Raw genomic sequence first — 18,805 nt, 5'->3', positions numbered from 1 at the left:
GCTTTCAATTAAACCGAGGCCTTTCTCGATATCAGTCAGCAGCGAACAACGTGTTCCGACTCTAGTTGGATGTACACACTCCAGCTCGTAAGTCTTGGGACACCTCTGGTTTTTAGTAAAACTCTGGTACATATTTCGTATAGATTATGAACCTTAACTGTAACGTTTAATTGGAACAAATTTTACATTTATGCGCGGTAATGATCCGGAACAATTAGATCGAAATCGAACGCAAGAGACCACACGACGCAAATTCATTTCTAATTGTAGAAAACAATGGTGATTATATAATTGGTTAATAAAGCTGTAGGTATTCTTTAAAATTTAACCATTGAATTTTATTTTCAAATCGGGCACGAATTTATGCAATCATCTAATATTACAATGTTGTCACCATAAACGCATAAGCCTCGGGGCGATCTGTATGCGTTTATCTGAGACGGGTAGCTATTTTTTCGAGCTTCAAAGGCCGAGCCGAACGTAGAGAAGAACAGCGCGTTTAAAGGGAGACCACGCGAGTGCCTTTTGCGCCCGAAACTTTCATCGTCAAGTAAACCACTAAATACAGTTGAAATTATACCGTGTATGGTCTTTTTTTAATAAAAAAAAATGCAACAAATATACTGATGAAAGTTTCATAAAAAATAAGTAATAATAAAAAAGATTAAATATTGGTGTTACATTGTGAGGACACACGGACCTTTAAATATTTTCTCTGCGTTTATCTGCCACAGCTTTTATGCGTTCATAGAGGATTTACAGTAATTTATAGTCTCAAAATTTTAATTACAAAGGCTTGCAAATACTCTACACATATTGGTTGGCTACATAAGGGTTAAAAATACGAGACGAAGTGCTTGTCGCCTGATTAAGGGTGAACTTCGAGGTTTAATTAAATTAACCAGAGTTGGAGGCAACTACCAGGCTAAACCATCGAGCATCGTTATACGCCGTTTCGAAATGATCGCGGTCGTATTCAGTGGCTTCGTCTCGTCGATACGCCATTCAAGAACGCGAAACGCTGAAAATCCTGTTCCCATTGGCATTGAAACGACGCGGTGCAGCGCGGTGTGCAGCTCCGGCGCAACGCGGCGCACAGCGAAGTCGAAATCGATTATCGCGAACGGGCTCGCGTGACAATTGATAATAACCGTCGACGCAGGTAATTACGGTTTTGTCACGTTGATCGGACCGCAGGAAACACACGGGTAACCCGTTGTTTCGGTCTGCGCCGGTTCTCTGTTATTTAACTAGAGATTAACGAGGCTTGCGAGCGGCGCGGTTGTTGCGCGTTCGGGGAACGCGTGTCTTCTTGCTCGGCCCGTCGTTAGCACGCTTCTTCATCGGCCTACGGCCCGTTTAATCGTCCGTATAAATCAAAAACTCGTTCCCCGACCCCGTCTCTGTGTATGTACCGCAGGCAGAACATATTTTCCCGGCGGAGCTGATACGATCGAGCTCTGCACCAGCGTTCGCGTCGCGTCGATCGGCCGCGATCTAGCCGCCTGCGATCTATCCGGCGCATCCTGTCTAGGACTACACGCGAAACGTAATTTTCGTCATGTTACAGAGGAGCTCGATATCGCCCGGTGATAAATACAGTCGTCCGCGAACACCGCAGGAGACCCACCATTCCCATCACTCTCAAAATCACCACGACCACCCCATGCACATCAAGAAAATGAAAAAGGAGCAGGATAAAGACATCGGCCACGTGAGTATATTTTGCCTTTCTTCACATTTCAGCCGTTTAATGCCAAATTGGTGCACGTCGGTATTTGTCTGTTTCGTTTAACAACACGTCCGAAGGATTTAATCGTTATTAAGGGTGTGAATTCGGTCTCGAGAGTGTGTGTGATAGGGTTTTATTTTATTCATGGAAAAATTCTTTTCAAAAATCTGAAGCTAGGGTCTCTTTTACGGATGCAACGCAGTAACACGTGATCTACACTGAATTTCTCTCGGATGTCAACGTTTTCTCATTCTTCTCTTGAACTCTCTACATTCACCGGAGATAACGGTCGACAAGGTGTTTTACTTAAACCGCTATCGTACAACAACGATGATGTAATTCTCATTATTTTGATATATCACTGGCGTGAAAGAAGCGTTGAACTATGTTCGAGGCGTCAAATAAGATAACGTTGATTAGCTTAACCAATATGTAACTTTGATATGCAAACTCCGCGATGTGTATTCGACAAACATTCTCTGGCGGTAGTAAATCCTTCGTCCCGTTAAGTATGTACCAACGCAATCGGGCTTTGGTAATCACAAAACTCGGTGCAGATTTTAGGAATTCTGGGGATCCGTTTATTTTCTCGTGGAGGACGGCATGGATGCTGTCTTTGATGATGGAACCCGTGGAAAAATGAAATTGAAACAATCAAATGTAGTCTTTTAAATACTCTTAACAGATGCTTACAGTAAAAGAGAATACAGTAAAGCCTTGATCTAAGAAAAATCCTCGGGTCCGTGCTGTTTCTTAGATCGTGTAAAATGGTATTATAATAAACCTACAGGCTATAATAGCATTTCTTGATTTAAACGCTTCGTAGCAATTACATTCTAAAATCGGACATTTCTTATGCAACAAGTTTACAGAATTCAAGGTGACTTTGAAGTCTCCGAAACACCTTCACCCATATAAAAATCTATGTCGTGCGAGTTTTGTATACGTCATTTTTCCGTATTATTGAAAATGTAATACTGGCTCTTATATATTTTTGTGTAAATTTCTCTTACGGCACCTTCCAGAGTTGTTCCAAATAATTTAAAAAAAAAACATCTGTGCGAAGTTTGAGCTCGATGGGATAACGGAAAACGTGCCCCAAAAGAATGAAACATTAAAATAATTAATTTAATGCTCACAATCTTCTAAACTGTTATCGAAAAATATGTTAAACAAAATCTGTAGAGGTGGGCAGGCTGTTTCTTTTATTCTTTTGTTGCGACAAAAATTGAGAATTGAGAAATTTATCAACAGACATTAGCGAAAAATGTGTTCCATTTCTGAACTTGCTAAACTTGGTTTCTAATATATTTTCTTCTTTTTTTTTGTTTATTGATAAAATTGATTTCCCGTTTTCCCGTTATCCGATCGAGCTCAAACTTCGCACACATTTTTCTTTAATTATTTGGAAGAACCCTGGGGGAGGGGGGGTGCCGTAGAAGAAACACCTTTCATAAAGGTGCGACATTCTTTTCCTTCACTTCGAGTCCGCTGGCCGAACTGTAAAGACGTGTCCTTCCGCGCTGTTAAATAAAACAGTTTTAAAAGAATTCTCGCGTTTCCAGTGTACTTAGATTCCCAACAGAATTCCAAGAAATTTGTCACGCATACATATTCTGATCAATTTTATTATCGAAACAGAGTGACGGCGAGAAAAGCGATCAGGACCTAGTCGTGGACGATGCGAGCGAGGGACCAACCAGCCCGGTGGTGAACGGAACGACGTCGCCGCGAGAGAACGGTTTGGACAAGGTGCCTGCGATGAGCGCTAGCATTCAAACGAAAAAAGATGTGCCGCCGCATTCACCTAGGAGTGGGACGAGCAGCAACGCGAGCACACCCTCGGCAAAGAAGATGGAGGAACGGGAGAAGCCAACCACACCAATCTCGAAACCTTTGACGCCGACCTCTGGATCGGCGATCGGCTCAGCCGGTTTGAAACCCTCGGGTTCAGGCAAGCTACTTCAGGGACCACCGCCTCCCGGTGTGCCGAGCGCCTATCTTCAGCACTACCCACCCGGCCCGCCGACACACCATCTGGCACCAGCTGGCCAACATCCTCATGTCGACATGATGGGCTATAACGGCTACGTGGCGCCTAGAGCACCACCTTCGCAGCTCTACGATCCCCACGTCATGAGGAATCCCATGGGATCCGTTGGAGTACCCGGAGGCAAACCGTGAGTACTACATACACGTCTTCTCTCTTCAACGCGCTCTTTAAAACCTGTCGTCAGTCCAATTCCCACCCGGTTTTTATTGCTGTTCTAATCGACCAGACTGATTCGAATGAACCGTCTCGGACTCGATGATTAGGGGAAGTCGCTCTCAACGCCAGAAGCACTTCACATTTATCTACTGCCGGTGCTTTTCCAAAGGCGCGTTGATCCATTTTAACCGATCCTTCGACGGAAATAGAAAGTCTAATCGTTGGTCTACACCTCCGCTCAAAAGTATGTGGACGCTTGGTTAACCACTTGTCCCAAATTGTCTTGCAATATCGAATCAGACTCGTGACGAAGATCCTGAACAGGATTCTGGACTGTGGATCATCTTTATGCAAAATAAAAAATGTTCGTAGTGATCGCGGGGCACAGGAATCGCATAGAAATTGTGTTCTTCTTTTAATTATCCTATTAAACTGAGACTAATAGATCGATATCCTTAAACAGCTTTTACATGTCCACTGCTTTAAATTGCTCGTGTTCATTTTTGTCATAAATGCGTAAAATCCGCAGTCTAGTTATTAACCCGGCGTTGGTGAGGTGGGGTCTCACAGACCCACCGAAATAATATATTGTGTTATAGAAATAAATATCTTTTTCATAAATATAAGATTAGGTATTGCTTAAGAGGCTTGTAATTTATCAGAGTAAAAACGCAGAGATCCACGAAAATAAATTTTTATTATTCAAAAATACTTGACAACTGTCACGCGTTGTTACAATGTTACAATCAATCTAAAATCTCTGGGATCGAAGTAGGTATCTAAATAATAATAAAGCTTTCCTTGTGGAATTTAAAGCAATACAAAAAACGTACAATAAGATAGAAGAAAAGCGGCCTTATTTTGACCTTTTATGCAGAATGTTTGTTCAAATCTTGAGACCATAATTTTGTTAGCCTCGCCGACGAGAATAACATCTCATTGAATCGTACAAATTTATCCAGGGAAAAATATTTACTTACTCACGTATTTTCATCTGATTGGGAAAAAATATCGCAGTAATAGGTACATTTACCCTACAAATTTTCAGATTTCCATACTTTCGATCCGCAGAGGGTTAATTATAGACAGACAGATAATTAGCAAAATCGTCCGCGGTCTATTCGCCAACTGTCGAATCACCTTTTCAGAACGTGTCGCGAATAGAAATCAGATAACGGGAAACACATGTTGACGTGCACGTAAGGAAAGAACACTGGAGATCCACTTGAAATCGGTCGATAGCGAAGCGCATGGATCGTAGATCAATCGAAAGGTATCACTTCAGCCGATGAAACTCGCTGCTTTTCAAAGTGGTTCGTGTCGTAATTCGAAAGTAGTGACACAGTTGCTAATCGGACAGTCAAGGCGTCGTCGTCGTCGTCTATTTCAAGTCCCGGGGCTGATGGTTCGATGAGAATGTAGATCATTTCCCAGCTATACATACACGAAGGTGTTCCGTTTACCTTGTCGTTCAATGCGGACGATATCTCTCGGGTTTGGCAAGTGACGTGCGTCCCGAGACTCGCGTAACCAGTTCTCCAAACAAATCTAAATTGAACGAAGGCTAAGTAACTACAAGCTGTTTGCTTTCCTGTAGATCGAAAATGCGTCGGTGCCTTAAGATAAGACCGCGTCGACTGCGCGTCGTATAATATTGGACGAAGGATATTAAATATATTTAGCGCGTTTATAGACGCGACCGAACTGTGAACGAATAAATTCACTCGCGAAACTCTACGTAGGTCGTGGAAGATTCCAGTAGATGGAAGAACGTCTCGGGCTCTCAGGGACGGGATCGCATATTCATACACGCTCAATATTAATATTGTTTTTATGACTTCGAAACAAGCAGACATGTTTGGCGTTTTGTACAGGTTTTCCATGTTTTCCTCGCCAAATCGAGATAAATATGGTAATCCAATTCAACAATTCGCAAAACTCGTTTGTGTTTAATTAGTCTTTAACACTAGGTTTACGGGGCCCGTCAAGATGACGGTTTCCAATTTTCTTAATTTGCAATTACAGTAAATCCTCTATAGACGCAAAAGCCTCGGGGAGATACGTTAGCATTTATCGTAGACTAGTATCGTACACTAGTTTTTGAGCTTCAAAGGCGGAACCGAACGTAGAGAAGGACAACGTGTGTAAACAGAGACCACGCGCGAAGCGACTGCGACTCTCCGCGTCTCTTTCTTTCCCATACGCTGTCCGTCCTTGCGCCCGAAATGTTCATCGTCAATTAAACCTCTAAAGAGACAGAGATGAAACGCGTCACGTGATTGCACCGCGGTGGAAGTGGGGGAATAGAGTTGTAGAAGGGGAAGGTAGAGTTGGGACACAAGTCTGATCCGGTGACACTCCCATTAATATTCGGACGCTCTCTAAAAAAAAACGATAACTTTTTCAATATTGGAGTATACTATTTGAACTTCTTTGGGAAGCTAGAGCAATTAGTTTACTATAGGATGTGAAAAGAAATTTTTACATAAATTGAAATTGGCCGGAGTTGCAGAGAAAATATTAAAAATATTAGTTGTATTATACAACTTTTTTATGTGGACCTATATTGAAAATTTGAAAAATACGTTTTGAAGATAAATTTGTAGGTAAATTATATCTAATGTGAAAGATGTAAAAATCCTGAGGTTTATTGTACTTAGAGGCCGAAAATCGTGAAAAACAATAATTTTTCTTTAAACGTTTGTAACTCATTGGAACGTTGACCGATTTTGATGAAATTTTCAGAATATGTTTAATTAATACAGATCTACGAAACCTGTTTTCTAGATTTTCCATATAAGACCACATCAAAAAGTTGCAAAATATATTCAACTTTTAGAATTTTCTCTGCAATTCCGACAACTTGCAAAATACAACTTTTAGAATTTTCTCTGCAATTCCGACAACTTGCAATTTCTTTCAAAATTTTTTTTCTGCAATATGTCCAATGTTAAAAATGTTATCGTCTTTTTAACAGTGTCCGAATATTAGTAGAAGTCACTCTAAGTATTGAAAGCAAAGATACATTTTCATCTAGCTACCATATCTTACCAACGACTTCGACAATTTTTATTTTGCGTAAAAATCCTCAGGTCTATCATGACATGACAGGTATCTCGAAACGCAGAAAACAGCTGCAAATACAACAGTGTGGACTAAAGAAAAGCTAAACGATTGGGAGAAAAGTCTGGAAAACTCTGTACATAAACACAAGATAAGCGATAACGGACTGTTTGAATAATAATGTTGCTAATGTTGCTCAATATTCGGTGAACCGGTGAGCCCGGATCTCGATTTATCTGTGATTTCCGTTCGGTATGAAAATTCCGCGACCCTATTGTTTATTGTGGCTGCGAGCGGTCAGCACACGCGGCGGCGTTATCGATATTTTTTAGTTCAAAGCAAATGTCTGTGCGACGAGATTAACGGTCAAGATAAAGAGCGATACGACATGAAATGTTGCACACAACGGATGTGTAACACGGCGTTTCTTTTTTCCCCTCTTTTTTCCGGACGTCCATTAATGTACAAGATAATATACGACTTCGAAAACTGCATAGATAGACACGATAGGAACGCCGCGCTCGTTCCGATCGATGTTGCCAATTAATCACCCTCTTTATTTATTCCTGCCTCCAGATATATATCTATTTTCGTGAGGATGTTGCCCGAAGTGTAAGCGATATTTTAGCGACTTGATTCAGTGAATAATGGATACGGACTTCCGGAATCGGAGAACGAGATCCGCGATGAAGCCCGATCTAACTTCTCGAGTTATTCGTGGACCGACGTGCGATTTTAACACTCTAGGACATTCTTGTATACCTATCTTTACGGACACCCGTCAAATTGACAGCTAAAGGATTAATTTAATTTAAAAGCTATTACAATCTTAATAGACTTACAATCAGTCAAAAAGTCTCCATACATCCTTTAAAATGGAGTAACTTTTTTTTAAAGAAAAATGTAAGAGTCTTTAGATATAGTGAATAATGTAGTTGGAGCCTAAAAGCAGTAGAAATCTAACCGTTTCTAGCTAGTATGAATAGTATTTTTTCAATCTCAATTAGAGGCTCGTATTAAAAACCTGTAAAATCAATTTTGATGCAATTCCTGTTAGTCATCTACTGTTAGACAAAATCACCAATTCCAGATGTTTTATTTTACATTTATTGAAATAATAAAAACGATTTCGATCAAGTATTACAATAGAAGCCGCACAAAGTCTAAATAAAATAAATCTTGTCAGTTTTGTAAGGGAACATGTACCTACCAGTTACGTTTAAGGTCCAGTAGGTTTAGTATCAAATTTTAGAAAGGTTAAGATTTTTCCGGTAAAAATTCACGTCGTTTGGTCCACTTTTAGAAAAGTTATTCCATTTCAAAGGGTCTACGGAGATTTTTTTGACCGACGTGTCATTCTCACGCCCACCACTGTCGTTTTAATAATTCGCTCTCCGTCATTATCATTTTGTAAAGTTGATTGACAGTACGTGGCTCATCCTCGGCCCTTATATGCACAATGGGATATCGATAAACGGTTGAGAATATCGCGCACGCTGCTCTTTGCAATCACGTTATCAGACCCAACGATGTGATCATAGGGAGGGAATATGATTCTCTGTTTGTTACATTATCATTATTACACAGTTTAATCTGTCTACTTTGTCATTTATGATGTATGAATAATCTGCGCGGTGGTTAAATTACTCGGCAGATACATGTTTGTAACAATTACAATTCGATGGTGAAGGAAGTAGTATCAGGAGTCATTGTTGCAAAATAAATTGCGGTAACAAAACCGCGGTTTCGTTTGTAATTTGTAAATTGCGATTTTGTTACCGGAATTTATTTAATGCCGTCTCTTAAACACATCTACCTTCTTTACTGTTGTATGAACAAATTCTTCGGATACAAAACTTCTGAACCTTGAAATCTTGTTGAAAGGTGACCTCGAGAAAAGATTCTTTTCGCTGTTATAATGTATCCCTTGATAGATAGTATAACTTTGACGTAATCGGTCCACTTTTATAACCTTAATGCATGGCAATCATACGTACATATGTCCTTAATTCTGTTATTTGCATCAAGGCTATAAAATTATTCCGATTTAAGAAAACAGTCAACAACCCACCGGTAGAGCGTTTTAAAAGCTACCAAAAATTACTGAATTTGAACTTTTCGTTATTGCTTCATTATCTTACATGATTATCAGAGTACGTCCGTCTCTTTTCCTCTAGTAGTTTTATTCACTATCCTTGTCTACTCAGATATGGTCCCGCTAAGTTCGAGATAGTAAGCAAGTGGTAGGGAAAGAGTGGGAACGGGTCGTGCAAATTTAAGCGTTAGAAATTTATCGAAATTTAAGAGGGTAGGCTCGCAGGCAGGATTGCAAGGCTGCGAGATGCGCCTTCTCATTTCTCAAACGCCCTCAAAAGTCCTGTTTTTACTTTTACGAGGCGTAATTTGTATTATTCAGCAGCATGTAGCTGTCACAGCTTTATGAAAATAGCTCCATGCGCAGCTTTATGCTTCCGAATAATGCAAATTACAGTTCGTAAACGTAAAAATGGAACTTTTGAGGGCGATTGCGACCTAGATTAATCTTCTATCTAGCGCTTTTGACTACTAAAAAACCCCATCTTTGCATTATGGAGTAATGAGAAGGCGCATCCCGCGCCCTTGCAATCCTAGAAACGAGTCTCCCCCTTAAAGAGGCCCAGAAACTCGTAATTTGAATTATTCGGCAGCATGTAGCTGTCGCAGCTTTATGAAAATAACTAAAATTAAATTACGCCTCGTAAACGTAAAAATGGGACTTTTGAGAGCGATTGCGGCCTAGATTGATCTTCTATCTAGCGCTTTTGAAAAACGAGTCTGCCGCCTTAAGTGACACTATTCCTCGCATAAGTTCTCCGAAAATCGGCTAGCATAACTTGAATACAGTAGTGCACAGTTAAGTGTCCGCATTCGGTCGCCGACTGCGGACGCTTGATCGTGCGCTCGCGATTGAAATTCAGTGAGAAAATGCGACGATCGAAATGTCTGAAATTTTGCAGTTTCTGGCTAGGCGTAGCCCCATAAGGAAGTTCACGATTGATTGCCGAGCAAGCCATCGAGTCATGCGGGGTCCGCGAAGCATGCTCGCGCGCTCGAGATGCGAGACTAGCTTGCCGGCTAGCGATCTGCCTTGCGGGGAGCAGAGCCTCTATCGTCGCTGGTAAACACGCCTGTTCGCCGCACGAGTCGCATTTTTTTCTCCCGATCTGTGTTCCAGTGCGTACAGCTTCCACGTGTCGAGCGAGGGCCAGATGCAGCCGGTGCCCTTCCCACCGGATGCGTTGATCGCGCAGGGGATACCGCGTCATGCGCGGCAAATTAATACCCTCAGTCACGGGGAGGTCGTGTGCGCCGTCACGATCTCGAATCCGACCAAGTACGTGTACACCGGCGGCAAAGGATGCGTCAAGGTCTGGGACATCGGACAGGGCGGCACAGGAAGCACCAAGTCCGTATCGCAGCTCGACTGTCTGCAGCCCGATAACTATATCAGGTCAGTGGTTCTCCCTCTTCTTCACTAATCGACCTGTATTCATTTTTTCAGCTCTCCCATTTCGATAACGCTACCATAGGTACAGCGACTCGAATTAACACTTTACCTACCGGACGCCTATATTAATCGGATTTTCAATAATTGTGCTGTACCAAAAGAAAGCGTAGAAATTTTCTTTTACATTGCAATCTTAAATGAAACTATTAGATGACGTTATTGGGGGTGACTTATTAGTTCGCGATAATAATTGCTGTTGCTATTGAAGGTTCCATTAAAAAGTGTTTAGCCATGTATTACCATAGATTTTTCAAAATTATGCAATAATCACCGGTCGGTAAGGTATTAATAAATTTTTAAATGCTTTCGGCGCAACGGTTCGATCGTTTATTACGAATTATAAAGCAGTTTTGGTAATTGTCAAACAAAATCAACGTTTCGATCTTAGTTTGGATCTTTCTCAAGATTCTTTTTAATTCTTCTTTCCAAGGACTCCTGAACATTTTCTGCGTCTATAATCTCATTATCACTATAAAGTACGATTTCATTTCCTTCATTTTGTTCACTTTTTGCAACAATTCAGGGATTTGCAATCGTTTTGCCATTTTTGGAGCTTGTGAAATATCGTTATATAAAATCGAAGTACATCGGTCCTATTTCAACGACTGTGGTATACGAAATGACGATAAAATTTCATATCAAAACCTCGATAAATCTATCGAAATATCTAATAAATAGACAGCGAATTTTTATGCAAAATAAAAATGTTGTACCTGAATTGCAACAACCAGGAGCGAAGTGGAAGTTTATTTTCTTTCTTGATTTGTTTAAAGGATTGTGGAAATATTGTAGCAGTATGTTTAAATTTCCCTAATAATTTTACCTTTTTCAATTACGTCCACTCATTTTTGTAATAAATACATAAAATTCGCTGTCTAATTATGGCAGTTCGTTAATAACTCTTTAACAAAGCTGCGCGGAACTTTTTCGCAAAGGGAAAAATGACCTCGGGAATCGCTTTTTTCAAGGAAGTGCAACATTTTTCGCAACTTATATTAAAGTCAAAACGAGAAATCATGAATCCGATTCCTTGTTATAAAGCAAGGAGCTAACTAGCAAACTTTTCAGCTGTCCGAGCTCATATATTATTCATTCACGATAACGCCAGACCCCGTCTGTGAAATAGTAACCCGGTTTGCTGTACGACGGTTCTCTCATTACTCAATTTAACGCTAGAGAGACGAGTGTTTACTTCTGATACACCTGAGAGCATGAAGTCCCCCTCATCCATTCTTCCACATGGAATAGTTCATTACGCTCTTGTACCTACAACGAGATAAACATGTAATTAAGTGAAATCCTTTCGAACTATAGTGGAACGGATAATCTTATAAACTTTTGTACAATAACCTTGTTGCGAAACAGGTTGTTGTTTCGAACAGCTGCCTTTGTCTGTCCAAAGTTCACACTGTTTTGCTATGCCAAGGGTTCAATAAAAGTAACTGAAACTCGTGAACAGCAGTCAATTTTTCGCGTGAAAAATGTCGACTTTCGTTCCAAGTAAGCAGCATTTGCGGGAAGTCATGTTGCATTATTTTGTTGGACAATGCTCCATCAAATACAAGTTGTAAATAATGGTTTCGGCGGTTTAAAAACCATGATTTCGACGCAAGGGACAAAGATCGCGATGGTGTGCCAAAAAATTCGAAGATACAGATTTGCCAGCATTACTTGATGGAAATCCACGTCAAACATTTAAGGAACTGTCAATTGAATTAAACGTCGATCGATCTACTGTTGGAGAACGTTTACACGTTATGGGTATGGTTTATACGCTTCTTTTCAACAAAAAAGAGCGGAAACTAGAATTAAATAAGACTGTCAGCGCTAAAATGGACTTAAAATGGACGTTTTAAGGCATCGTGTGCTATCCGGGTCGGAAGTTTCCCAATAAAAAACAAAATAACAGAAAAATTGAAGTGCATAATATCTCGCAGAGAATTTGTGTCGTAAGCTCAATTTGATATACGGTTGATATTAGTGTAATGGCTGATGTGACCCGTTGTACAAGCACCGGCGATGGAAATCGCACGGTTCGTAACTAACATAAATAAAGCCTTGCGCGCGCGCGTGGACGAGCGAGCACGCGATTTGAAATATTACGAAGAAGCAATGAATTGCAAATTGAATTTCGTGTACACCGCAAGGGATTACGCGATATTTTCGAGTCGACAATATTCACAACGTTTTTGCCAATTTCCTTTTATTTTCGAAAGCGCAAGGGTGAAACGGTTATGTGAGCAGAAAGCGTGCGGCCACGCGTGAAACATCGCGATCGCGCGTCGTGTATTTTCGGTATTCCCGGCGTGGCGCGGAACGTTGAAAAATCACGTGGAAGTGTCGGTGATAGAATAAACGGGATGTTCGGCATTTTTACGATGCATTTGCGAGCGTTGCACGTTTCACCGTCGCGGGACGGAATAATATCGGTCTCGTATGACTGTTAATGCCCGCCGATACGGCCGGTAATTGGACCTCCAGCAGGTTTTTTGAACACCGGTGTGTGTCCAGTCCACCGGCAAATTCAATACATTTCCCCCGGTAATGCACGCTTCCCCACATTAAAAGGTACTTTATGATCCATCCATCAGTCACAGTTGCTAATCACGGGCAGCGCGATCGCGCGCTCGATCTAGCCACGGACGGATGCGCAAAAATAATTATCATTTTTATAACCGGTGAAACCGAGCGAACGGACCTCTCGATTTTATGACGCGTCGTTGCATATTAAACGAGAATCGTGAAATTCTTTATTTATCTCTGTTTTGTAACACGGGAACCTCGGCTACTTAACGCTAGATCTGCCAACAGTTAACCCTTTGCACTCCTTTGTCGAATGTGAAAAAAAAAATGTAGATAAAACGGGTTTTTTACGCATTTGGTTCTTCCTTTATTTATTCAACTCTATATAATCGTACCACGACCGGTCAAATGACCGGTTTCATATTTTTATTTATTAATTATTGCAAGTATAAGGATGTTTCCATTATAAATTATTACATAAATTTATTTATTCAAGCACGTACTGTTATCAAAATTGTGCGAAATCTCAGTAAGGTCAGTCTTGCAATTTTTACAAAACAATGTATTAGATGCTCGATTTGAAAATAAAATTCCATGGTTAAATTTTAAAGAATACATACAACTTTATTAATCAATTATAATGTCATTATTCTGTTCTAATTGTAAAGAATTTAACCATTTGTTAATTTTAATTTTACCAATCTTTAACCAAATCTTAGAAATTTAACCATTGTATTTTATTTTCAAGTCGGGCACGAACTTATGCAATCCTCTGATATAGCAGTAATCTTCTAAAAACAAATATAAATTACAACAATAAAAGCCTAGAGATCATTTCATATCTAATATAGAGGTATGTGCTAAGATCTCCGCGCAATTGGGACAGAAAACGGAAAAAAACTTCCCTAGAATTTATGAAGAAGGTAGTTTTGAAGGAGTCTCGGTCATTAAGTTTTGAACAAAAAGGACACGAGTTTTTATTCCACTTTTACGTGTTTGTTGAACTCGTTCTTAAGATACCTCGCGCGATACCAGGATGTAAAAACACGGCACATAGTAGCCTCGGGTTAATTAACGTTACGTGGACAACCGAGTTAGCGAGTCTTTTGAACAATGCTTCTCGGTCTTTTGTGAAAATGTGGCCAATTCGCTCCGGATTCTCATTCTTTGATCAACTGTCGCGTCAATTTGCTTTTCCAGGAACAAAAGTTGACTCAACAGACTTGAAATATTAGAGCATCGTACGAGTGACTCACGTAATTGGAACGTGTGGAAAATTTTCAAAAAATGCTAGGATACAAAATACAACAGAATTTAGTACGATTTTCATTTATTTCAGTTCTTAAAAGGCTACTACCACGAAAAACAAGATTTTATTTCATTCGATTTTCTCCAAATTCGTCTACAATAATTGCAAATTGCATAAACATCGTCAATTAAACCACTAAATACAGTTGAAATTATATCGTGTTTGGTCTTATTTCAATCAGAAAAATGCCACAAATATGTTGGCGAAAGTTCCATAAAAAAATAATGAAAAATAAAGAAGATTAACTATTGATGTTACTGTACCGGCGACTGCGACTCTCCGCGTCGCGTTAGTAGTGGTTCACACCAATATACCGCGCCGAGATCAGATTACTAAGTTGGGGGTATATTCTTGGTCGCATCTATCGTATAGAAATGGTTGCGTCTATAGAGGATTTACTGCATGGATATTCTCATTTTTCTAGGAGATTATGATCGATAAAGAAGTTTTCTAATCACGGTAACCGTAGAATAAATCGTAGTGCAAGGGGCTAATGAAACTTTTTCATACTTTCAAAACAAGCGGAGATAATGAAGTGCTAATATGTGCTGGACGATCCAGTGTGGTTCCGACGAAAAAGCGATTTCCGGAACCGTGCTGTCTCCTCGTAAAAGAGAATTGTATGATCTAGGCCAGTGGTTCTTAAACTGTGGTCCGCGAAAACAGTTTTGGCATTAACAGATTGACAGATATTTTTGCTAAAACAAGGTCATTCAAATCATTTTCATGTTCAAAATGTTTCATGTTTCACATATAAGTCTTGAGATCTACGTGAAATGCCTAGGGTTGGGATGGGGTCCGCAAAAAGAATGTTGTTCAAGAGGGAGGCCCCGGACTACATAAGTTTAAGAAGCACTGATCTAGGCAGTGATGAAGAAAAACTTGTCGACAGTTTCACAAGAGTTTTCGCATTGGAATGTGCAGGTCAGTGAAGCTGCTGCCGGACGGCAGGACCCTGATAGTCGGAGGCGAGGCTAGTCGGCTGAGCATCTGGGACTTGGCCAGTCCGACGCCGAGGATCAAGGCCGAGCTAATCTCTTCCGCCCCCGCCTGCTACGCGCTGGCCATTTCGCCGGACTCGAAGGTCTGCTTCAGCTGTTGCAGCGACGGCAACATCGCCGTCTGGGATCTTCAGAATCAGACGTTGGTCAGACAGTTCCAAGGTCACACGGACGGCGCGTCCTGCATCGACATCTCCGCGGACGGTTCGAAGCTGTGGACCGGTGGTCTGGACAACACCGTTCGTTCGTGGGACCTCCGGGAAGGCAGACAGCTTCAGCAACACGACTTCACCTCGCAGATATTCTCCCTCGGCTACTGTCCCACAGGGGAGTGGCTCGCGGTCGGCATGGAGAACTCGAATGTCGAAGTGCTGCACGCCACCAAGCCGGACAAGTATCAGCTCCACTTGCACGAGTCCTGCGTACTCTCGCTGAGATTCGCGTCCTGTGGCAAATGGTTCGTCTCCACCGGCAAGGACAACCTGCTGAACGCGTGGCGCACGCCTTACGGAGCATCGATATTCCAGGTGAGAACCTTTTCTGATTTTACACTTATTTCAGGAGCTAATTGTACCTATTACTGCGGTATTTTTTCGTAGTGAGATGAATATACGTAAAAATACATATTTTACCCTGGATGAATCTGTACAATTGAATGACAATGTGTTTTCGTTGGCGAGGCAAACAAAATTGTCAATCTTTCTCATATTCCGAGTGTTCTGACACTCTTTTATATCACCATATTTGTCTCCAAATTTAACAGTACAACTTTTCCCTGTAACATTTTCTTCTACCTTCAAGCCTAACGGAACTATTTAGGACAAATGTGCCTATTGCTGCGGGTGTACGATTTACTGCGGTATTTTTTTCCAATGAGATGAAAATACGTAAAAATACATATTTTGCCCTGGATGAATCTGTACAATTCAATGAGAATGTGTTCTCGTTGGCGAGGCAAACAAAATTGTCAATCATTCTCATATTTTTATGGAAAAAACATTCTTCGTAAAAGGTAAAAATAAGACCAATTTTCTTCTAACTATTCATTGAACTCGTCTTGACATCAGCTACAACAAGTTAAAAACATATGGTGCCATTTAAAAATGATCGATGACCTCCGAAAAACCTTGAAAACGACAACAAGCAGAACATTTTTTTATATCACCGTATTTTTGCCTCCTTTAACAATGCAACTTTTCCCTGTAACATTTTCTTCTACCCTCAAGCCTAACGGAACTATGTAGGACAAATGTAGTAATGGGTACATGGCTCTTTTTCGTCAGCAGTAATACGTACAAAATGTTAGAAAGAGAAATTAGAAAGAGAATCATGAAAATCCTTCAAATGTTTTTGCTGTTTTGCCCCTTTGATCGATTTATTTCATGTCGCAGACGCATGAAATCTGCGGTATAGTTGTAACTTGAAATAACTACAGGTGTAAAATTAATTTGATTTTCTGCACGCAAATACAAAATCATGGTCGTCAAACATAAGTGACGGCTGGTAGCGAACGTGTAAATTTTGAAAATTTACGCATGCTACGACTGGCCGCAAATATTGGGATAAGGGAAGTTTGTACTCTGCATCACATTTTTTTACCTCGCTACAGCAGGAGCATAGGCTGTTCAACTTTGAAAGTTCGTGGACAATATTTTTTTCTAGATTTTTTTCTAGTAACAGTGATCAAAACATCTTTATCTTAAAAAATGTAGAAGAGATAAGAAAGTTTATATTTTTCGTGTGGCTACATTTATTTTAATGCTTAAATATTTATTACAAACGAATCAAGTTTTTCATTTTCAAGCATTTCATTTAAAAAGAAAGGCGTAACATTCATATTTGTTAGACTTTGGTTAAAATCTTCATGACGAGTGTGACTCGTTAAAATACGACAAGGGGTTAAACGTTCTAATATTTTTACTAATTCTAATATTTTGAAATTGATTTGCAAAAGGGTGAATTTGGAGTACAAAGCCTGTAATAGGTTGAAATTGATTTGCAGAAGGGTGAATTTGGAATAGAAATCCTGTAAAACGTTGAAATTGATTTGCAAAAGGTTGAATATGATTTGCAAAAGGATGAATTTGGAGTACAAATCCTGTAAAACATTGAAATTGATTTGCAAAAGGATGAATTTGGAGTACAAAACCTACGAAAGCTTGAATTTGAAGTGCAAATCCTGTAGGCCATAACTATTAAATGTTGTGTTGTAACAATTAGCGATGTCTGATCGAAGCAGATCGTTGACGAAGCCGGTGTCTTCTATCGTTTTCAGTCGAAGGAGTCGTCGTCGGTGCTGAGCTGCGACATATCCGCGGACGACAGGTACATCGTGACTGGTTCCGGTGATAAGAAGGCGACCGTCTACGAGGTGATCTACTGAACGCTGATCTAAGGATCGCAACCGCGACCAGAAGACGGACTGATTCGCTCGAGATGGCTCTCCGCAGCGTGTACATAGTTCTTATACAACATTATGAGAGACGTTTGTTGCCGTTGTTCTTGTTATTGTTGTTGTTGTTACTCTTGACGAGGCAATGATCGACGCCGAGAACGAGCCGAACGAGAGCTGGGAAAAAAGGAAACGTCGATTTGAGGGAAGTCGCTCGATCTCGATCGTTGTTTAATCCGACGAAATCGCGAAGTAACCGGTTAACCAACGACGAGGGAAATTGCATCTGTTTTCTTTCCTGTCCGAATTGATCTCTTAATGCCGGGACCGATCGAGAGTTCTCTCTCCCCCAAGATAAATATTTTTCGCCGGCAGTCCGGGAAATCAGTTTCGTTCCGCTCGTTGCGCGCATAAATCTCCTCAGGCGGCGAGACCGCGTGTTAATTAGAATAAACGCTAGCATTCGTAATAGCGTTTCCCCCCGCCCCTCATCCCCCCTTCACATACACGGCCCCCGCCCCTTGTACATTTTGTATATACGTATACATATTATATGTATATATAAATATTATATTACAGTCTTTAAGCATACCGTCATATTTTTCTACGTCCCCTAAAAGTGAGACGAAAGGCGAGCTAATGAAATGAATTGTGTAAATATTGTCAGGCTTAGAAGATATAAGAGAACCGAGATGAGAGAAGATTAAATAAAAAGTGATACTCGAGATTAAGTCCGATTTTTATTTGTCCTCGCATCCGGAACCCACGTCCTAGTATAGAGCTGTACAACTTCGAGATTTTCTTCGATTTGTTCCGTTTTGTTTTCGGCAGAAGGATCGTGCCCGAGGAAGGTAAGTAATTTTATTTATTATTACTAGACTGCAGATGTTTTCATGCAATTTGCAATTTTTCTAGACAAATTGTAACGCATTACCGACCGGTGATTATTGCATAATTTTGAAAAAATCTATGATTCATGGCTAAACTTTTTAACGGAACCTACAACGGTGACAGCAATTTTCATTGCGA

At 40.5% G+C, this 18,805-nt stretch overlaps 1 protein-coding gene across 1 annotated transcript in view; it reads left to right on the top strand.

Annotated features, from left to right (window-relative positions):
* LOC143213186 (protein groucho) overlaps positions 1-18,501 on the top strand; it is an 82,511-nt gene extending 64,010 nt beyond the window's left edge. Inside the window, exons 8-12 of the mRNA XM_076432820.1 lie at positions 1,571-1,714; positions 3,374-3,912; positions 10,219-10,494; positions 15,308-15,911; positions 17,660-18,501. Of these exons, the coding sequence (XP_076288935.1) occupies positions 1,571-1,714; positions 3,374-3,912; positions 10,219-10,494; positions 15,308-15,911; positions 17,660-17,767 (1,671 nt within the window). The 3' untranslated portion in view covers positions 17,768-18,501. The remainder of the gene's footprint in view (positions 1-1,570; positions 1,715-3,373; positions 3,913-10,218; positions 10,495-15,307; positions 15,912-17,659) is intronic.
* The last annotated feature ends 304 nt before the right edge of the window (positions 18,502-18,805 follow it).

Source organism: Lasioglossum baleicum, chromosome 10, assembly GCF_051020765.1.
Source record: "Lasioglossum baleicum chromosome 10, iyLasBale1, whole genome shotgun sequence".
Classification (NCBI taxonomy): Eukaryota; Metazoa; Arthropoda; class Insecta; order Hymenoptera; family Halictidae; genus Lasioglossum; species Lasioglossum baleicum.
This window is presented reverse-complemented; position numbering and strand designations above follow the sequence as displayed.